Genomic DNA, 23985 nt, shown 5'->3' with positions numbered 1-23985 from the left:
ATAGCGCTTTTCTCTCTACTCAAAGTGCTCAGCAATTGCAGGTTAAGGGCCTTGCTCAAGGGCCCAACACAGCAGAGTCCCTTTTGGCATTTGCGGGATTCGAACCGGCAACCTTCCGATTGCCAGTGCAGATCCCTCGCCATTTTGAATTTCCCCTTGGGATTAATAAAGTATCTATCTATCTATCTATCTATCTATCTATCTATCTATCTATCTATTTTCCAGCCTAGGACGCCAGAGCTATAATGAAGTCTGTACAATTTGTGAACAAGATTCATAAATCACTATAAGTCTACATTAAAAAATTGACTCTTGTGTCTGCTTTTTGTGACAAGGTGCAGAGGCTACATTAGAAGAGAGGCCCTGTTAGAATGACAGAGGCTTTTTAGATAACATTAAGAGTGTCTGGCAGTGGCTTTTTAAGCCAAGGACTTGTGTTCCAGTCAAAGTAAAATGGATAATGTCAGTCAGTCCTACATTGGCAAAATCCGCTAAAGCATTCTTCACAGTAAATATGCTGCATTTGATCGTGACCAAATATTTCTCTGGAAATTCACTACATGGCTGGATTAGACAAACATTTTTTTTCCTCGCACCCCATTGGAAGATCAGCCTGACATCACAGAGGTATAGCAGCTATGTGCAGAACCTTCACACCTGCGTACTGTAAGATTGCTGCCCAGTCTGCTTTGTGTGATGACATGACCTGATCTGCACTACAGCTGTATTTGCACCCCAAATGCATTTGGTAATAAAAAAAAAAACCTTGCAGCAATTTAATTTGAGGGGTACCACAGCTGACCATGATGAGAATAATATAAGTACTGCCACTGGATATATATACAGTTTATAGAACCCTGATCTCTGTGCCACATAACTAATTATACATGTATAATTAACCATGTTTCACAACTTTGAGTCAAAAGAAGCCTTCCCCTCTCGTTGCCCTCATCAGATTGCATAGGAGACACTGAGAAATATAAATAACAAAAGATGTATTATAATTTATATGGCATGTGTTTCTTTTTGATGGAAGAAAAAAGTGTAAAGCATCTTGAAAGATAGGTGGGGAACAAAAAAGAACCGCGACTTCAAGCAATGGACAAAGTCAGTCCTACACTGCCGCTTCGTGGTACAGCCAATGTGTGTCCCAAGATTGGAACACTGTTAAGGCAGCGATCTATATTTTATTTACTTGTTGCTTGTTTGTGACCATTTCTTGTATTTTGTTTGTGGTATTCAGTCTGTGTCTTTTGTTGTTTAAGGCACGGTAGCACAGTGGTTAGCACTGCTGCCTCACAGCACAGGTCACATTTGTGGCCACAATAATCAATCCTGTCTAGTTGGCAGATACTTCCCTAGTCCTCAGGGAGACTTAAAAGCAAAACAAAAACAAACATAAAAAAAAAACTGTGAAGTTGATGTAAGCAGGAAGGATTGAAGAATTCATGTGCATTAATGTTGTGCTTTTTTGAAAGCAGTGTCAGTAAACAAGGAAAAGTGTCAGGAAAAAAAGGGCAACAAACTGAATTCATACTTCCTGTCTGCCATTGTCTGTAAGAAAATTTACTGTTCTGGTATTTAATTCAATTAAATCTGAGGGAGGCACGGTGGCACATTGGTTAGCATTGCTGCCTCACAGCTCAAGTCACAATTTTGGTCACAATAATCCATTCAATATAGTTGGCAGTTGTATCCCTAGCCATGAAGAAGACTTACATGACAATTATAATCCAGTTAAAACTAGTTCAATTCCTCCTTCCCCTTGACTTCAATACATTTTGTGGAGCCTGTCAAAGTTCCCAAACATTTCTGTGATTTCGCTGAGGTCTCTGCAATGCAAACTCCACAGGGCTTGCTCATTCAGCACTTCAGTATATTATGCACATTGAACTTTTTTAGTTTATTTTATTTACACTCTCAACATACAAGCACTACATTTGTACTAAGCTTTTTTGACTGTATAAAATGCTTGATTTTACCCATTTTATAGTAGTTAGTGTATATGTTCACTGTAATATAAAACAGTGAACAGTCCACATCAGCTTCTGGTTCCCTTAAAGGTCGACAGCATAAAAGGTACAGTTTAGAATTTTTCTGACATATTGATGAGCTGAAGTGAACTGAAATAGCAAAAAATATTTTAAACCCCATTTAATCCAGCAAGTGATGAGGAACTGGAGCCTTGTAGGATCCATTTAGGTAGACATTTACATTCACACATGGCCACCATATAATTGCTAATTAACCTGTAAGAGGAAAACTTAAGTATCTGGAGCAAAAACCCATGCAGCCATGGATAGAGCTGATAAGGGTTGAGGCTGGGATTTAAGCTCAGAGCACTGGATCCATAAACCAACCATGCTAGCCACTGTACCTCTGTGCCACCCTAGTGGAAGGAAGTAAAAGCCATTCATTGGCTTTAAAAGTAAAAGCACAGAGGACCCATGTGAGAGTTGACAGGTAGGACTGACTGTATCAAGAAGAGCCGAAGTACTCAAGTACGTGATTATTCTCACATTTCCACATTTGTTTGATTCTGACCTTTAACTTAGAAGTGTTTTTTCTTTTCCTCTGAGACCAGGCTTCAGTTTTTCTTCAACCTTTTAGTTTCACAAATTACTTTTTCAGTTTCAGCTTGTTTTCACATTTGCTGTGAATACTTTTCAAATATCATACTCATTTTTTTTTTGGTTTCTTGAGCCAATTGTTAAAAAAAAATCTTTCTGCTTGTTAAAATATCAGTTTCATTTTTTTACAGTATGCTTTTGCAATATCGCCACAATTTCACTTTTATCAGACACTCATGGCTTTGGTGTGATTGTGAGTAACTAAAAGCAAAGGTGCAATCACTCAGAATTCTTTCTACTCATGATATTCACTGCAACTTGTATAAAATGGCTCAGAGGTTATGTTTTTCTAAAGTTTTGTGAGCATTACTGAAAAAGGAGGAATAACAAGGTAATTTGTATTGTTCAAATTAATGTCATATAAATGATAAGCTGCAGACCTTAATGATAGCTTTCAGATTGAATCAGGCAAAATATAAAATGATGGTTTCACTTAAACTCCATTCACAAAGTATTCACTCCTTGTATTAACCTTTCATTGTGCTGCAATTTTAAGCCAAAATTGGGTATATTTTCTGTCTAGATTGTTTTATAATGTAAAAGCACATTGAAAATTTAGTTTACAATTCTGTAATTTACAATCGTAGAATAAAAATGTCCTGATAAGTATTGAGCAAAGATAGGTAACATAACCAAGGCCCACAATCAATGACATTTTTTGTACACATCACCCCACAGTATCCAAGACCTCCACATATTGCATGAAGTCAAGTAATGTAGCAGACGAGTCAAGTGGCCAACTTCGTGCAAGAGGTCACCAGGGCAGCACTTTACCTAATGTTTTGGAAGTCCGCCTTCAGTCCAGATATCTTGGTGGCTTTGGAGACCACCAGACTAGCTAACTTAGTATAACTTGGGAAGATCATTTGGAATTGGGCTTAAAGGGGAGCTTACTATATAGAAAAATCTAGTCAGTGGTTGATGGAGCAGGACTGAAAAGCAAGGTGCATGCTGGTTTAAGTTATGGAGTTCTTACCATGAATGGTAGAGGAGAGAAGTAGCAGAGAGTCACCGTAGATGATTACGCTTTAAAGACGAGAGCCATGGAAGTTAAGTGTCACCCAGACTCAAGCAAAGATTGGAATTGGATCACTGGGGTGGAGTTTGAATAATGTTGAAACCCAATGGATTTTGCCAAAAATGTGTTCAGGAGAATTAACAAATTGATTAAATTAAATTTTTATTTTAACTGCACTGTAAATGTACAATTCTATGCATAATGCACACCTTTTTGTGTGACATTTTTATGATCATTATTTGAATGCCATTAGTGTGGCTGGTCTCCTAAAAGGCATTACAATTGTTATAGGATCACTTGATTTTTAACATTCTTTGTTTGTGAGTTAGCATACTGGGAAGGTTTAAGGTTTCTTTATTTAGTCATGTTTACACAAGAAAACATGAAATTTGCCTTCTCAGTTGCACCTAATAACAGACAGAATGAGATAAAACAGACAAATAGAAACAAGACATGTTAAGGTAAGGCAGTTAGATAATATATAATTACACTAAAAAAAAAAGGTTACAAGATATATATCAAAACCTCAATCATTATCTCCGATATTTCTTATTGAAAAGTCGTATGGTACTAGGAAGAAAGGAGTTTGTGGAGTGATTTGTGTGGGTTTTCAAAGCGACTAACCTTCCTGATTTACTGAACTTTAGTTCTACATGTAATGGATGTCTGTCATCAGTTGAGATGATTTCCAGTTTCTTTAACATTGCCCTCTGGGAAGCTTCTATTCTTAAACATACATAATTCAGTTCAATGTCACAGAGGAGACAGCCTATCCCGGCCAATTCAGGCTCAAGACAGAAACTGGATGGAGTGACAGTCTTTTAAACCAAACTAAGCAACTTATTTCTTTGGCAGTTGATGCGGCAGGTTGATTTTTAGTGTCCAAGATATTCCTGTATGTAATGTGACAGTAATATTTCAGTGGAGTCCATCTGGGACATTAGTAGACCTGTGTATGTTTGGAGTAGTCTGCTCTGCTTACGCTACTAGATGGTGCATGCATGCAGCAAACATCGCCGCACAACAATGACATTGTACTAATGACACAGATGAAGAGACACAAGTTAAAATGAAGCAAAAGCGGGTGCTGAACAACAACATGTAAGTGAAACACCTCAGCAACAGAGGGCAAGGCTTGAAGTGTTCACTAAAAACATTGTCTACCTGGAAGTATTTTCTTGAGGTCTCATATACCAGCAATGCGGCTAAGCTATGATATCACTAGTGTCTTCTTACGAATGCCAGTGGGGCAGCAAGCACAGGCGGGTCCATGTCCTCTACTCTTGGGAATTCTTAAGAGTTAGCTGACTCCTCTCCAAGTTCACAAATATAGTAAAGCCGCTAGGGAGTCTTTGGATTGTTTTTTGTCCCCAAGACCACATGAAGCTAGTAAAATATATATTGAGGAGGCATAGGTTTGGTGAGAACTATAAAATATATTTTACCAGTTATTAGGAAGACTTGTTAAAAAGAGAAGAGATAGGAATAAAGATCCCACAGATACTTATTGGAGTAGGCTGTTCTACCAAACTGTGCAACTGTAAGAAGAGAGAAGATCCAGGGGTGGAATAACTGCTCTATCAGAACCACCAGGTTTTAACCACAGAGGTGTAAGAGCCTGTCCAGCAACTTCTGTGGAGTAATTAGACAGAGTCCAGTCCTAGAAAATGATGTATGATGAGATGCCCAGAATGGTCAAGGTTGCAGACTGTATGGCCATGTAGCAAGAAACGTTCTGGTCACATGAAACCAAAAATTAACGTTTTGGCCATCATGTAAAAAAAACTGTACCTACTATGAACTAAACATCCCTGGTACTACAGCAGTCTACCATGAAGGAGCAGTGTGGCTTTGTTGTAAAATGAGGTGAACACAGAAAAGAGGCAAATCCAGACAGACCCTTCAGGGGACCATTGACTAAGACATGCATTCACTTTGGAGCAGGACTAGCACAGAAATAAAACTGTAGCACTACCCTTGTGTCTTCAGAACAAAAATGTGACATCCTTCCATGGTTCATAAAATACACCGTGTGATACAACCGCTGTTGTCCAAGGTTTCCAATAAAACTGGACTAAACTATAAAATACAGCCTAAGAACATTCTTACATGTAGATCTGAAACATAATGCCCCCAAAATACCCCAAAACACTCCCAGGTGTATTTGGTTTCAAAGGTGCTTTTGTAGAATACCATATTAATTCTGGGATTCATACTTAAGTAAGCAATATATTGATGTATTCCTTATCATTTGCTGCTTTGCAAATACAGACAGTATTAAATTTGACATTTTAAGTTGTTTGGTGTTGGTGACTACTTTAAGAAATTATTGAATAAGAATGACAGCCCTCCTTTGAAATATTTACCTTGTGTGATGTTTACAATAGCAGACTTGTGTCTTGTTTGCTATTTTTTTTCCAGCAGGTCATCAAATTTCCTAATCTTTATGTAACCTTTGTCCGTCTTTGTAACATCTTGCTTTGTGTTTCTGTGTGTTGGATGTTTTTGCATTAGCGTGACCTGAGATGCAGTAAATCCATAATGGTAGCGAATCAGAATGTGTTTAGATGGATTGAATGTATGTGAAATTATGTCACATAAGAGGAGAGGTCTATGTTGATGATAATAGAGCACAGCCTTTAGTTGTCTTAAAAATCTGAAACCATACACTACTGGGCATTTAGTAATGTAAACTCTTTCTTCTATTGGAAAGTTGTTAGAAAATTCACAATACACCAGATAAGCACATCTGATCAAATAGATACACTGCTAGTGTGGTTCAGTTACCCAAAAAAGATAAAAGTTGATAGTACCACATAGCCTTTGAGATTGTGATATTAAACACAAAGTTTGCAGATCTACTGACATTTTCTAAACTTTACGTTTCTTTTTAGGTTTTCAGTGAAGACACTCATCGATCGTTCCTGTTTTGACACCATTGATGACTCATCTCCAGAATTCACAAATTTTGTATCGATATTAGAACAGATTCTGACACACCGACTGAAAGGTAGTGCAATCTTTCTTTTAATATTTTAAGCTCTCTGCTAAAGTGAAGCTTTAACAATATCAGACCAGGACAAAGAAAATTATCGTTAATACCGGCCATTACAACAATGGCCTCTTTTCTGTGCAGAAGTCAGGTAAATGCTAGTCCAGCTCAGAGACACTGAGGAGGAGCTTCTGTCCGCAGTCTGTCAGCTCCTGAGTAAGGAAACTGTCTAGAATTACGTGATGTCCTTTTGTTAACTCTCTTACAAATTAAGTTAATTGTTATTATTTATCACCTATTTAAAATCCTGTTAATGATTTTTGATATTTATAAAGTCATGCTTTATTGTTATTGTCATTTTATGTTATTCTTAAAGACACAGTCATTTGAGTTGAACAAATAAGCATTTCACTACACATTGTACTTTATGCATAATTTGTAGGTGACAAATGAGTTTTGATTTGATTTAAATTTGTGCTGAACAAGTCTGACTTTTGCATGCAAACTATGAATCCAAGTTTAACTGGAATAAAGCAAATAACTGAAGTCGCTTAATACTACAAAGATGTAAAGGAGAGGTTTACATGTACTTCTTCCTCCTATATACAATTTGCTTTTTACATTCTCACCATAACATTTACTCATGCAGCATATAACACGTTGAATTTGGGCTTGAGAGAAGTAGTGCAGTTTGTAAACGATGTCACATGGCCTTGTACACATGCCGTGTTTAAAGAACATTTGATTTAGTAAAAACCCAAAACATGGAAGGCTTTGTACCCCTTGTGTGCCTTTTGTAAAGTCAAACATTTAAACTGACATCCATCGAGCCTGTTTTTCAAACTTAATACATCTGAAAAGTTTGATTTTACCTGTACAAGCAGGTGTTCTGAAGATTGTTACTCAAAAGTAGCAAGCAAGTCTAAAAATGCAGGAATGCTGAGAAGTATACAGTACAGTACATTTAATTCCTAATTCAAGGAAATAAATTGGCAAATATTTAATTACTGTTTAAATGTTACAATTATTTTTATTATTGTAACATTAAGTAAATGTATTTTTAACCAAAAATCATTTTTTTTTTACAAATAGAGTTAGAATTCCATGCTTCTTTCAGTCTTCTGTGGAGAGTACTTGTATCCATGTTCGTTATTCTCTGGATATTGCAGGTTACTTACCACATCACAAAGACACATACGACAAGTTAACTGGAGGTCATGAAGTGGCCCCATGTGAGTTTCAGTGGGCCCCAGTGTCCAGTTCTGGGTTGGCTCCTACCCTGCACTAGTGCTGCCGGTACAGGCTGCAGTCTCCTGCAGATTGTATTCAGTGAATTAGATAATGTTGTATACATGTTTTAAAAAATGAAACAGCTTCTGACCGAGAGGGTTGATTGTGAAGCCAAGTCATGTAGAACTTGTCCCACAGTTACATGTACTGTTGTTTTTGCTCCAGGACAGATCAATTGGTTTGGCTATGAAAGTCCACGCAGTTTTTGGGACTTCATCAGGGTGGCTTGTACCAAGGTTCCTCATAATTGTATCAGCAGTATAGAAAATATGGAAAATGTCAGTTCCTCAAGGGCCAAGGTAAGGATATTCTTTATTATTCTGTCATATCATGTCTGTTTGGTTGTCTTTTCCAAACCTCCATTTGGCCTATTCAAATAGTGGCCCAGCCCATGGTCCTGCCTAAAATGCAGAGTAAAACTGAAAAAAAAACACATTTTGTGAGCCTTCAGGAATTCCTACATAAATTTTTACAGGAGTGGAGTCCATGAATGCAACACTCCATGTAGCGTAGCAACATTCAGCCCACAATGTAGTGTGTTGTTGTGTGTCTAACAGTGTGGTAACAGTCTATGATACAGTGATTTTTTTTTTTTTTTTGTGTGAAAGTACATGCCGATACATATTACCAGCACCTCAGCCACAACAGCTGGTCATGGCATCGACTACATACTAAGTGTTTCTATAATGAATTTTGTGCTGAGTCTTAATTGTATTCCGGCACCATCAAGTGTGTGTGAATGTGGGTTTTCACAAATTAATCTAATTGTTACTCCAATGAGAATCTCTTTACTGACCAGCACTGTCTCCACACTTCTCTTCATACTATTGGTTGTTCCTCCACTCAGACTCTTCGATCCTTCAGATTCATGGCTATTACAAGGACAACGATCAGCCATTGACACTCAAAGCAAAGAACGAATTAGAAAGGCTGCATTTGATGAAACCATGCAAAAAGTTTAGAATTTTCTTTAAAAATAGAATGTAGAGGTCATTATTAACCTGTAGTTAATATTCGTTGATTTTGGAAATTCTGTGTGATTTTAAACTATCAAGCACATTATTGTGCAGTACAGTACACTTACGCACGTGGGTGTAATGAAAGTGTCGCTGCTTCACAATAAGGAAATCTTGGGTTTGTGTCCTAGGTCATGCCTGTGTGAAATTTGCAAAGTGCTATGAGTAGTGTGTAAAGCGCTATGTTAATGTAAAGAATTACTGGTATTATACTTGACGATTTGTCACTTTCAAATTTTAAACGTTATATTGTCTCACCAAATAATCAAAATACGTAGCGATAGGGCTCTCAGCCTCTATATATTTTCATAGAACCTCAAACTTGATCCAAATGCAACGTATACACACCACCACCATTTTGTTTACAATAAAGGCACTGCCAATCACACATTTCGTTGTTTAAAACAAACCTGTGTTCTCTCAGTATGCAGTAGACGTTGTATTCATGTGTGTTAGTCGATGTTATTATTTGTTATGTACACTGATAGCTTTGATAGCATTGATAGTTCTTTTTTATTCTGCTGAATGTACTTTGTGATGTGCCTGGCTTTTATTTATATTATAGGCGTATATATCTCTCTATTATATAAAAAATATCCCACGACGAGACAAGACTTTTTTGAAGAGATGTTTTCAAGTCCTGCAAGACTTTGGCCATGAGATTTTTTAATTTCACGCCCTTCTTTCAACCATATTCAACCACGCCTGCGGCCCTCTCACCTCTCATTCATGTGAATGCTTTTGACAGACACAGTTCCTACTCTCTCAGCTCTTATAAATTTTAACATTTTACTCACGTTAAGTTCCCAATTAAAGAAGATGTATTATGTCCAAATCTTACTGAAGGGTAAGAATCTTACACGAAGAGTTATGAACAGAAAAAATGAGTACACAGGCAATCCTAGCACCGAGAAACGAAGTCAAACAAATTAACGTCAAAAATGTTGATCGGTTAATTGGTTAAATGCATATCAATAGACAATGCTGACAGATGGTGGTGATCGTGCTGAACATGAAACCAGCAACTTACAATATCCCGAAGAATATCTACAACCATTAACACCATCTGGTCTTCCACCACACGAATTACTGCAGAAAGAAGGATGTATCCAAGAAAGGAAATGTAGTAAATCTTTAGCGGATAACATTAGACAACAAAGGAGATCTTGATATGCCATTCATATTAAAACGTTAACAGTTTCCCGTTAGAATAGGTTTTGCAAAAACAGTTAACAAATCTCTGAGCCAAACATTCGAAAAAGTCATTTTATTTAATAGAGAGAAAGAAACAAAATTTAATTACAGGTAGTTATACGTTGCATTGTCACGATGAAAGTCCAAACACAGAATCAAAATTCCATGCGATATTGATGAAACTTTCATTTAAAAAATTGTTTTTACTGAAGTTTCACAGTAAAAGTGTAAGTTTAAAAAGTATTTGTATGTTAATTTCAAAGCCAAACAGAACAAAATCGTATTTCTCAACGAATAACCCTAACGCCATAATTTACTTTCAGATTATTACATTTTACTATTTTTTAATATGGTTAATTACTCACTGTAATGTAAAATATTTAGTTCTATTATGCACATGTAACAATTCTCATGAAAATAAAAATCTGTTTAAATTGTACATCCGCATCCCCACTTTCAAATAGTGTGTAGCACAGGCCTAGGGGTTGGCGAGCAAAGTGAGCAGGGGACAAAGACCCCTGGTGTTATGCATTTATATTATTTTATTTCAAAAGGGAAACAAATGTTATTGCTAATACTGTGCACTTTTTTCATTTTATGCACTTTGAGATGTGCCTGGGTCAGATATGACCAAAACGTTTATTTTTTTATTTCAAAGGTGTAATAGAAGCATTGCTACTACTTCAGATTCTGTTCAATTATTTCTTTTTTATTGTTTTTTTATGCACTCAGATGTGACCAATTTTAAAAGGGAAACAATGAACAAACATTTCTTTTTTTTAAACACATTAATTTGTGTTGATTTAAAATGTATTACCTGCTGCTTACCAGCTTCTGAAAATGTCTGGTCCAGCTAAATTTCATGGTTTGAAGGTCTGGGCCAACTGAATTGGTAATTGAGTAGCCCTGCCCAACTGCATTATTTGACCTAAAGCCTTACACTACGGATGGTTATTGCTGGGCTTTGATGAAGGCAATGTGCACTGTTATTTATTCCAACTTGAAATGTTGCATTAACTTAATTCCCTTATTAAATATTCAATTGTAAATAATGAATATTTAATCTCTGTTGACTCAGCTTGTACTGTTGGAGATCTCCTCAGTGTGCTGTAAAAGGCCAGGCTAGCGTCAGGAAGGGTATTCATTAATGAAAATTTGACTTCATTAGCTCCAGGCTATCTTTAAAAATTAAGAAAGGTCAAAAAAAAGATTTTGGGCCATCCTTAAACCACAGTGAATCGTAAGTAGATATATAGATATGAACTGTATTATTATCAGAATCAGAAAGACAGAGACACTTGAAATAGCAGCTATTTACAAAAGTGTAATATTTATCTAGGTTAGCTTGAATCTCATAACTGGGCTGGTATGAGGACTGTTGGTGTGCGTTACTGGTGGCCCATCCAGGGTTGGTTCCTGTTTTAATTTGGACTATAGATCTTCACAACTCTGAATTGCAATACACTTCTTCTAGTAGTAGATTCATGGATATTTTGTAAAACCTGGTGGGATTTCAGTTCTCTATCCCCATCACGGAAGAACATTTTAAGCATATCAACTTTTTACCATTTAAAATAAGAAGGAACTCTGGTTTGCTCTACAGTCTACAATAACGTATAAAAAAGAGAAGATGGAAATGGTAACCTGAACAATGTGCTCTTACAGTATTTTGGCACATACATATGTTTAGTTCAGTTTCAGGCCGCAATAACAGATTTTATCAAAAGGTGCATCATTTCTAATGCTAACTCAGTTGAATTATTACTCCAAAATGCGTCTTACACTACAGAGTGATTTTCAGTTTGTTTTTTGATGCACATCATGAAAGTGAGTTACACTTTAACATGATATCTGGGCCGGGATGTGAAGCAGACCCAACTGTGCCATTTTTGAAAATGAGGTAACAGAGCAACAAAAATGTTAGGTTGGTTAGTTGGTCACTCAGAAATGTCTTGCTTGAGATTTTCATATCTCTCCACTTAGGCTGTTTATTCAGTGAAGGTGCTGCCAAGTAAATGCGCCTTGCTATCAACAGATTTAAATGTATTTTCTTTTAATCAACTTTCAGTTGAGTTAACCATTTTTACCTTAAACAATGAATTGTATTTTAAAAATATTTTTTTTACAAATGATGTGGAAGAAGAAAATGTATTGTCATAGAACATGACGTTTTACCTATATGATACTAAGGGAAATTTCAAGGTTTAGAAAAAGAAGTCCTACACATAACAATCTTTCCCCTTTTAGTTTTAAAATGTAAATTCATTTTTATGTGAAAAAGAAAATTGTGTGACATTTAAAAGGAATGAAACTGTGTGACACAAGTAACTATGTACTTCTACATTAGTGGCCATGCCAAAAACAATACTGAAAGCTTCATTGACCCTTTCTTTCACATTTATCAAAGTATAAATGTTTAATCTTTTTGAAACATAAAGGAGGTATATGCAACTGTTGAGAAAAATACAAATTAAGTCCCAACTATGTGAAATAGCAAGACCATTTTTCAATATTTATTTGCAGCAAGAAAAGTACTTAATGACTAAAATGTCTATGGATGTTGTTGTAACTGAATAGCAACAGTACATATATAACTTTGTAACCACAAGGGGGCACTGAGCCTCAAATCGCAGACACAATATCACCCAATACAATTCTGAGTTCAAATAAAAGATTTTTTTTTTGTCTTCAACACTTTTTCCAGACAAGTACCAGCCAAAATACACCAAAAATAAGCACAGATTTTCTGTTCTCTCAGACCCGCCTGCAATGGAGTGTCGCCCACTGCCTCCCAACTCTGAGTCAATGAGGTGAAACAGAGCGGCTCCTTTTATCTCAGACCTGGGAGTACTTCTGGTTCTAGGACATGGTCTGTTGGAAGCACTTCCTGGTCAGGTGATAGTCCCACAAAGTTAGGATTGTAAACTCCTGCAGTACCCCCTGGCGACACCCACGGGAACACAACAGGGCTGTACTCTGGGTCTCCTGTTCCCAGCATGTCCTGTGGGTATCTGTGTGGGTGCAAAGCCCAAGGATGCTGCCGTCTAGCATATTGAGGGAGAAAATATTCACCAGATAATATCTGCCCGCTCCTTCCATTACACTGGTCTCCTGGCAGAGTAAGGGTCCCTGCTCAACCCTGGCTGGGATGTCAACCCATGTGTGCCATCCATTGCACCTTTAAAACATTTCTTTGCAGTCCTTTTTTATTTTGGTACTTAAAATGCAGGGAGAAATCATAGCTATTTACAATTTATGCAGCTACTGTATGTGTCATTGCTACATTTTATTATTTGACTTAAAGTTTGTTTTCGATGTTGCTGATGCCCTGTCTAGACTTCAGAAGCAGGCGGCATGGTGGTGCAGTAGTTAACATTGTTTTTCTCATGGAAATCCAGCATCCTGAGTCTGAGTCTCACTCCTAAATGTTGTGCACTTTGATTTTCCCACATCTTCAAATGCACACACATTTGGTTAAGTTGTCGAATGTGGGTATGTGAGAGAGGGGGGGCCCTACATTGAACTGGTGGTACCTTATCTAGGTTTATTTGTTTCCCACTTTATGCCCTGTGCTTCTGGCACCCACGATTCTGTCTTGGATTAAGTGGATTTAAGGATTTTTTTTTTTTTCATTTATTTCATTTTTTGCTAAAATATCTTTAACAGTTATTTCCTGACCTTATCTTCAGACTCATCTTTAAAAACTTAGAATACAATATTATATATTAGACTCTTACAATATAATGTTATATACTTATTCATTATTATTCTTGCCTAATTTAGCTTGCTTTTCTTTTCTTGCAACTATTTCTTTGACATCTTGTAAAGCACTTTGATCTACATTGTATGAAAATGTGAATTACAAGAAATGCCTGTCTATTTTGCCAAATGTTTTAAACATTAGCTTTAGGCATTTCCTAGCACAATAGGAAAAAACAATTTTAACAGACTGTATGTACAGTTTTATTAGACTTAATAAACCGCTTTAGTAGACTGTGTGTACATTTTTATAGACCTCATAACCAGTTTTAATTGCCTGCATAAACAGTTTCTTTGTACAATCTTTACAAACACTATGTACTGTTTATATAGACGGTAAACATCTTTAATAGACCTTATGAAAGTTTTAATAGATCATATACACAATTTTAATAGACACTATATGTACCATTTTAACAGACTCTGCTTTAATAGACAATTTGAAGTTTTAATGGACCCTCCTCATGCTTCCCCATTCTGTGCACAGCTTCCACAGATTTGGAGCAATCTGCATGAATGGTTTGTAAGCTTCTTTCTTGGTAGAAATCCACATTTCTTCATTTCAGTAAGATGGACAGAGCAGATCTGGAAGTGGATTATTGACCAGGTATGTTTGATTGATGCAACGTACCACCTGAACATAGTGAATCTTAAACTCTATGGGAAGGGGAAACATCAGGGCAGCGTGCCAAGTGCAAGTGGGATAGTCATTCCAAACAAAGTGCACTAAATGATGTCCCTGTTAATCAGCACATGCTGGTCACCTGTGAAGATAGGTTTCCACTATAAACATGAGAAAGACAAAAAGTAGAAGCACAATATTTAATGCACACCCAGAGTGGCTGATGGGATTTGTCCCAAAAGACTACAACAGTAGACACACTTCAACTCACACCCTTTGCTTTGTGAACTCAAATTAAAATGACCCCATCTTGTATGTGACTAGATTAAGCTGTTTGTGGTGTTATCATAATGTAATATTCCTTTGAATCCAAAGTGATACTTTTACAGTCTGTACCTGTTAATCCTAAATTAAAATGCTTTATGAGTGAATCGAGTGCTGTCCTGATGTTTGGCTTCTAGTGAATTGGCCCAGGGAGAAGTGCAGTCCTGGCCAAGACAGGTTCCTACAGTAAGTGGTGACTGTTCCTGCTGGTTTAGGCTCTTGATTACATGACCCTGACTGGAATAAGCACATTGAGAACATGCAGTAGCACAGTGTTGAATTTCATTATATTCCAGTCCGTAGAAGAATGTATGATATATCGGGAGTGGAAACAAACATTGATTCAGAATAGGAGAACAGAACACAACTGTTCCGACAAGCAGGATCCATCTGTCAATTTCACAATAACTTTGAATAACAGACGAGAAGTAAAAGGATCACATGTAGAGTCCGCAACTGAACACTGAGAAGAGACCTTCAATACTGAGCAGAGAAAAATTTAATTAAAAGAGAAAGGAGCAACAAAACTGAAACACAGCAGACAAGCTATAAGCCTCTGCTTGTCAAATTCAGAATCAAAGCTTTATCAATACTATAAACATCAATGTATTAAACAATTAAAGAGTGAAACTTCTGGCAGGCAGGTTCTAGGACCAGAAGGTCATTATTATTTGAAAAAAGAAGTTATTTTATTGTTATATCTTTAACTAGGGCTCTTATGATTAATTTTGGTTTCATTCTACCCTTTGTGTGCCATCTTGGTACATTTGCATATTCCTCCATGTCCCCTTTAACTTTCTTTTAGGATTCCTTTATACTTCCAGTATGCACAGACTCTCTGCCAGGTTTATAATGTTATCACTAAATAAGAGTGAGCAAATGTTTGCATGTGACTGTATATTGTGTCAAGGGAACAACTTGTGTCCCACTAAGGAGGGCTCCTGCTATATACCCATTGTGATGGATGGCCAAGGCTATTACCCAGCCTGGACGCCTGCTGGGTGGAAGGACCAAAGTAGAGACCGTATTGGAGTCACTATAATCCCTACAAACAGTAGAGTGTAGACTCCCTGGGTTGCTACAGCACCACAGATCCCAGCAGGGCATGTTGGGAGTTGTAGTTTGGGGCAGCCCTGTTGGGCTCCGTGGATGCCGCCAGAGGGTGCTGCAGGTGCAGCTGAGTCCTTGGAGGAACCACTTCTGCCACACTCAGAAGTGCAGAAGAAGAAGGTCGAAAAACACCTGGAGCACTTCCGAGTGTACTCTAAAAGGAGTTGCCTCACCACCAGTCAGGCAGCCAGTATTAGGAGGTGGAGAACAAAGCTTACGAGGAGGAGTAGAGGTGACAGAGGAAGAGAGAGAAAGAAGAAAAGACTGTGTAGTATATCTTTGGTGCTTTGTACCCTGGTGTGTAGTGGGGAGCAAAAGATTCCTCAATTAAATAAAGGGGTCTATTGAGAAAGACTTGTGTCTCAGCCTGTCTGTGTCGGAGTTAGGGGAGCGGTACGCCCCCTGGTGGTTCACACCATTGGCATCAGGTTAGGTTTTGGCTCTCTGCAACCCTGACCCTTGTATCCTTAGTGTAATTATTATAAGAAAATCTTATTTTCTGATCAAAGAGTATTAGCATGCATGAAAAGGTGTCACTTTCTTAAAGCATAAGAGGGTTTACACCCTGGGGGGAAGTAAGGACAGGATATCCCCTCCAGTGTGGGATGGAACCCCAGATGTTTATTGTGTCTCAGAACTCAAATTTAATAAATTGTGGTGAAGTTTTATGTTGATTCAGTCACTGGTAATGTCTCTCATCCACTGAGAGATACTGTAACAAGACCACCACAGACAATATAACAGGGAGGAAGAATGGGTAAGACTTGATAACAGCCACAGTGATTACCACAATTATTTTAGAGCAATGTGAAATAATAACTGTTTCAAAATGTATAAGTTATGTTTATTAATAAAATCTCCAAGAATGTTCAGTATATTTTAGTTCAGTAAAAATTTGATGTGTTAAGTATATATTTAACAGAAGAGTGTAGGAATCAGTAGAGGATATTGCAATATGTTCCCTTGCAATTTCACATCAATACACAGTATAGGGAACTTGTCTTTTCTTTTCTTGCACCATCTATAAAAAGGTAACGGTAGTGCAATTTATTAGTACTTCCATATATTGCTTTTACATTACTTAACAATACTGAGTATTATTGTATCTTGACACAAGTACCATAATATTATCATAATGAGGGACCTCTGACAACTCCTACCCCAATGCTTAATATAGGATTTAACATTACCTTATTGCTTAGCACAGGGGTTCTCAACCTGAGGTGCCAACACAATGGCATTTCAGGGGGTAGCAAAGCAAAAGGTTGCATTTCAATTCACCAAAATTGAGTGATGTGTGTTATCCGACTTTATCGTGGTGCAATCGCTGTCTTGCAGTGTGCCGTCATTTGTAGGTCATTTATCAGTTAGTGCTTATAGTCTATGATATGAAAAGAATCAAGCATTGGACATGCAATTGTCACCTGTGAATGATCTGCAGAAATGCACTTTCTCACGGGTTCCTTGCTGCAGGTGGAGCATTCATAAAGGCATTTAACTTTTTTTAGGAGAATGGAATTTGTATCTCGCAATGATGCACAGAGAAGGGGTGAGGTCTAGTATTGATTTCTGTGCAAGCCCTCCATCGTAAAACATCACTGATTTTGAGGTTTGATTGATATTTTTGCCGGCATTAGGGCAAGGGGAAATTAATTGGATGCAACACCTGCTACTTACTTTTGGCCCATCTGTCCTGCTGGTGGTCCTGGCAGTAGTGCTGCAGTTTTAACTGTGCGGCCCACTTGCTTTTGAACTGCAATGCAAGCGTTATTGGGAGACAAAGTTCATTGACCATTTTTCATTGGCACCTGTTGCTTCACAGGGGTCTCCAGTTCCCCAAACTGTTTCAGTCATTGATCATGTGTCATTTCCTCATGGTATTTGAAGCTTCGCAGGATACCCCAATCATCAATTAAGTGTCTAAACTTCACAGGGGAAACATTTACAAGATTACTGAGATTTTTAAGCATAAATTTCTGAATTTATATTAAAATTTTATGCACTAAGTTAAAAGCTTATATATTTGATTTCAATTTGTTCACCCACAGTACTGTATATGGTTCAAAAATTAAAAATTTGGCTTCTTTATCTTCAAATGTGATATTACTTTTCTAGGGGGTGTGGACATAAATGAAAAATTTTATAGGGATGCGGGGCATAGAAGAGGTTGGGAGCCACTGACTTAATATCTATTAATAAAATCTACTTAATGCTTATTACGAATGTACATTACAAGACAGTTTTTTTTAATTACTATAAATCTCCAATAGACATATTCTAAAATTAGCACTTACAGTCATTCATTGGCAGCCTGGTGCTGTTACTGCCTAAAGGCACTTGGAACCAATTATTGGGTTAAGTTAATGATTAATGATATTCATTCATGGTGTAATTTGCCATAAATTAAGAACACATTTTTACAAATAGTAATTTATACAGGTTACAGTAGTTCACATTTCATAGTTACATATTGATTTATTTATTAATAATACTACCTAGTATCCTCCCTCTCTACATACATAGGCATCAGCTGATACATATGCCAGAAAGGGCTTTTAAGAACCGTGGGTCTCATTTAAATAACTTTGCGTTGATTGGAGTGTGAAAATATATGCATGCCAAAAAAATTTGCTTCATAAAACCTGGCATTATGTACTTTTCTACGCAATTAACCCTTTTAAATCATAATCACGTCATAAAAGTACGTATGTGACTGCACTTTGGACATCGCACTGGAGCATGCTAATCAACCTCATTAATATGCAATCACACTACTGCAGAACTCCATTAGCTGGTACAGCAGCCCCCTCCTGATGCGTCAAGACCCTGCCACCTGCATTCAAGAGTATCTGCATGTGCTCTGTAACTGAGAGTGCAAGATAATACACTGACTTGTGCATTAATGAAATGTCACTGCTTCATTCTCGCTAGGTGCCCTTATTGCAATATGAATGCAATAAAGTGCTACAATTATATTAGAAGAACCGGACGCTACTGTAAATTGCTTTTTTGTGTTTGCAAAAACATGTTTTTTTGGGGTTTTTTGCATGTACACCCACATCATACAAAAACAGGATGCAGTGTCTTGTCGGTCTGCTAATAGCTTCCAGTACAGTGGGCATGAATGACAGAGTGAAGCTTAGCTGAGATTCTGTTGAACTGTTGGCCACTTCACTGAGAAGTGACAACATGTAGCTGATATAATCTAACGAAAAGCCAAAATAGTTGTTCAGTGAAAAAATGGCCCTCTTAAAAGGAGACTAAAATACAATCTGTACATCATATTTATCGTTTTTGAGGTGTAATATATTTGTTGCATCATGATATGAATTATTACACATGTAACTCCTTGTTTAGCTGGTTTTTCTGCTATCTCCTTGCAGCAAGACCCTTTAAGCAAAGGGATAGTCACCTATGGTGGTAGCTGAGCTGAGGCTGATCCCGAGTAGGGCACTGCCTGCCAAAACAATACAAAGTAGCTGTCATAACGTTAACATCAAGGATTTAAATGGTTCACTACGTAAGTAGATTTTTCACAGAGGACATCTAAAGCACATTAACAGGTTTGTGCTTGCTTCCTTGCTTTAAGAGGTGCTAAAATGACTGCAAATTAATTACACTTTGGTTTTTTTGTGTTTGCTTTCACGTTTAAGTAGTTTTTTTGTATTCTTTTGGGGTGATAACGTATTTGTGAGGAAACTGCTAATGTGTGTTTCTGTATTTCAGGGCAGAGCATGGCTCAGAGTAGCACTAATGGAAAAACGTCTTTCTGAATACATTTCGGCTTCACTGAGAGATTTCAGGACAACAAGGTTACGTTTTCTTTTATTTTTTTATTTAATGCCTATCAGGTTCTTCTAATTAAAAAAACAGTGAACAATGATGTCTATCTCAATTTTTAGATTTTCTGGCTGGTTTTTAATCCCAATTAGAATTTGTATTTAAAAGCTAATTTCCTTTTGCATGATTTCTTTCTTGTTTCTGTTCTTGGGTTTGTGTATATACTTGCTTCACATGTTTCAAAGAGTTGCTCTCTTTGAGTCGTGAATCAGTTTCAGGTGGAAGTTCCAAAATCTGTTTTGTGACTGAATTTAGTTTGAAAAAAAGAAATAAATATAACTCTCAAGTTTTATGAGTATTTTTGGGTGATTTTATTAGATGTGGTGGACGATTCAGCAGTCCACCAAGAGTACACTTTTATGCCTGCTACAGCCTTAACAAGTTAGGGTTGCATCACACTATGTCACTTGACACTTCCTGGTGGCCAGAATGTCAGATTTAATGACTGAGGTTGATGGTTGTCATTGCCTCTGAGGGCATCAAATTTTACAGCTAGGAAACGTAGAGATGTTCCCTAACCACTTTTCATTATGGTTCCAAGTCTCCTATTGTGCCACAAATGTGTGTTGAGATTACCTCATTTTGGCAGCCAATTAATGTTAACCTCTATAGTTAACTTATTTACGAGGTGTGTTGAGTTCAACCACAGTCATGGCACATCTTTTGCTGTTTCCAACCAGTCAAGTGTCTACTCCATCTGCACAATTCAACACACGTGCTTTCTTTCTTTTCTTGCAGTCACCAGTTGTATGTGTTGCACCTTAGGCAGAGTGCACATTAGCTATCACTTTTCACACAGATAAGAGACAACCCTTATGACTAGACACTTGCTAGAAGAAAATCATAGATTTTAGATTTTGTTTTAGCTATTTGACCAGTAAGAGTCACTGAGTGTGCGACATTACACACTGCAACTGTCCATAACTTACTGATATTTTGTAAAGATTATGGGTACAGATGAAAATCATTTGAAAGTCACATTGTGGAATGCTGGCTTTACCTGGTTTTTCTGTCAGCAAATCTCATCTCCCAACACTAGAGTCATATTTATTCTGGCTTTGGTCCATTTTTCTACAGTTATAAATGTGTATAAAATGTTGCATAACTCTGTGCAACACAGTATTTATCGCTAGACTTCAAATAGCTGGTTTATACAGGGCTTGACATTACAGTTTCTAGGTTGTCATTGGTCACCAGTTTTAAGCAATTGCTAACCAATTTTTGGCTCTTGGTTGTCAAGAATGTCAGCTATTTTAGTGATGTGCCAGTTTTTAATAATGTGTAATGCACAGTTTGACGTATAACTTGCCAATCACTTAATAAAAGGTACACTGAGCTCATGCATGCTGGACTTCCTGATATTTCTTTATGCAGATAAAGCAATTTAAAAAAAAATTATGTAAACAACCATCCACCGTGCAAGTGTGCTGGTGAGCCAGGTGTGTATCGAAGATTATTTTTGCCAAAATTAAATGTGATCCAATGTGTTAAAATTGTTGAAAAGCATTGCATATGTCAATGGGCTGTTTTAATTTTGGCCTGGTTTTATCCTGTCGTAATTAAAAGCACATCAACCTTTTAGACTATCGTACACAGTTTTCCTGTGAGTTTACAATGCAGTACAAAAGTGCATTGTATTTTAATTTCTGTCCATAGAGTGCATGTCCTAACTAAAATCAAAGTGTGCTTTGCGGAAGCTCAGAGAATATCACATTTCAATTCAAGACCACACTTTAATTGTGCTAGAACTTAATGTAATCAAGTGACCAATCAGTGTCGAAATGTGGGGCAAAGGTTTCATTGTTTAAAGAAAACATTCCATATGATCATGTCAGACTTAACAAACCAGAATTCAACCCTTGCCTGAGAGAAAGAGAGGAAAGACTACATGAGCAGATCTTTTAAAACAACAAAGAAAGGAGAATGTCCTTTCCCCCGATATAAACGCTTATTCTAAGATTTGATCCTGCCATATTTTAAAAAAGCTTTTGAACAGATCCTGCAAGTGAGAAGTTATTTTTTCCAGTTTCAAATAGTATAGAACTTCAGTTACCCCCAGACTTGTAACAGGCGGGCTGGAATTCTTCCACTTGAGCAAGATAAGTCTCTGTGCTAGTAGTGTTGGTAGAAGTAATTACAATAAATTTGTCGTTCTTGACTTTAAGCCCATCCAGGAGTACAGTACACCAAACCACAGCTGTTAATGGGTTACGAGGGACTGTAGCACCAAGGCTGTCTGATAGGCATTCAAAGATTTTTGTCTACAATGATGTTATTTTGGTGCACACCCAAATTGGATAAAACATTTAAGATTACACCACACAGCACGATACACTGACTCTCAACAGCTTTCATTACATATTAATGAAAACAGCATTCTTTTGCCACATTTGTTCACTTCTTTTTGATTGCTTCTTTAAAGTACTGCAATGTTAATAAAATTCATTAAACAATAATATATTTTAGTAGTAATAATTATTTGTATTCATTTGAATACAAGATACAAGGATAAGTATTTTAGAAACTCAATAAAGTAACAAGTTAGAAAAATGCTGCTAGTATTTTATAAAAAGGTATAAAACAGAAGATGAGCAGGCAGAGATGACACTCACAAGTGTCTGCTGTTAGATTTAATTTATGTTAAAATATACTGAGGATTGTTACATATTTTTATTCACATGATGTCTGCTATACAAAACCTGCATATACAGTATGTATAATTAATCTATTAAAATGTATAACATTGTACTTTGTTAAAAATATTTAAATTACTAATTTATTGCAACCTGTAAGGAGGCCCTGTGCTCTCGCTTATACTGTTGTGATTCGAGATTTACGCCAAAAGCAGGCAAATTTTTATATTTTTAAATTTTGGAGATGGCTTAATGAAGCCTACTCTGGTAGTTCAAGCTTGTTTAAGCTGTTCATTTTCATTTGCTGCTTTAGAATAATACATGAAAGCAAGATTATAAAACAGATTGCTGGATGGAATCCTATTCAGGGACCTTTAAGTAAGTAAAAAATGTATTCCGTAGCATCTTTTGAAAGTAACCTTCTTGTCCTTTACACTTCAAGTGCTAATTAAGAATTATTTTAGCTGTCAAAACATTTATGAAAATTGCTCCAAAAAATTAATTATACCACCCTGACCTCATAGGCTAGGTTTGAGCAAACCATGTGACCCAAGGAGCGGGTGTGACTCCTGAAGTGGTAACACTTCAGACTGAAATGCTATAAAGTGACAGCAAGCTGACAATTAATTGCAAAGAAGCCTAATTATTCCAAATATAGGCTGTTTAAAAAGGGCAACCATTTTTTCAGTTTTGGCTGCCAAAAGGCTTGGGATTCACTTTTAAAAGTTTGTTTTGAGCCCTGCTGTAGTCAGAATTTCTGCTGTTCACTGTATACCAAAGTAAACTCGACTGTTAAAATTATCAGTGTGATTTGATTGTGTCAGACTACGGCATTTATAAGAAGCAAATAATGGGTATTAGTTGATGGGGCAGCCTCACATCTGTGAGCAAGTTGCTGTTCTTGACTACTTAGCAAAGTATTTTACGATCATGCTGTCTAGGTCAATAAAACAGAATGACATAGTCATTACAAAAATACCAAAATATCTTCACTCAGCTCTTTCAGACTGACTTGCCATTCATTAACTTTCTGTCTGAAAGCTGCTGTTTTCCTGTAAATGTTTTTTTTTTATTATTTACCAAGGGTAGATTTTTGATCTCCATTTTTTTTTAAACAAATGCATTGGATTATTCTGATTTGCAAAATAATATGTTATACTACCCATAAAAAAGAGATTAAATACATTATTTTGAACAGGAAAAATATGTTTCCTTTTCTGAAAGGATTTAATTTACTTTACAGTGGGGTTTCTTTTTCATAATCGGATCTTTTTATTATGCTTTCTCTACTTCTATAAAAGAACCATGTATAAAGTATACAGTTAATATACTGTTTTTTCAGAGGTCACTGTGCAGACCCATACGTTTTTTCTCTGCATGCGGTATCCCATTTTTCTGTATAAACAGAAAATCATTTTCAAAAACCTGTTAATGCGACACCTGTAGGGCAATTCTAACAAAACAAATCAACACATAAAAGTTTGCTCAAAGACACTAACGAAATGAACTCAATAGATTTCTTCCAGCTCAACAGGAAAGTGCACTTGAGAATACCCA

At 36.8% G+C, this 23985-nt stretch overlaps 1 protein-coding gene across 2 annotated transcripts in view; it reads left to right on the top strand.

Annotated features, from left to right (window-relative positions):
- rundc3b (RUN domain containing 3b) overlaps nt 1-23985 on the top strand; it is a 241720-nt gene that overhangs the window by 139026 nt on the left and 78709 nt on the right. For both annotated transcript variants that reach the window (XM_039737021.1, XM_039737022.1), the window contains exons 2-4: nt 6543-6658; nt 8096-8229; nt 19682-19767. In XM_039737021.1, coding sequence (XP_039592955.1) covers nt 6543-6658; nt 8096-8229; nt 19682-19767 — 336 coding nt within the window. The remainder of the gene's footprint in view (nt 1-6542; nt 6659-8095; nt 8230-19681; nt 19768-23985) is intronic.

This window comes from Polypterus senegalus, chromosome 15 (genome assembly GCF_016835505.1).
Source record: "Polypterus senegalus isolate Bchr_013 chromosome 15, ASM1683550v1, whole genome shotgun sequence".
NCBI classification, from domain to species: domain Eukaryota; kingdom Metazoa; phylum Chordata; class Cladistia; order Polypteriformes; family Polypteridae; genus Polypterus; species Polypterus senegalus.
Note: the sequence above shows the minus strand (reverse complement) of the source record. Positions and strands in the feature narration are given on the sequence as shown.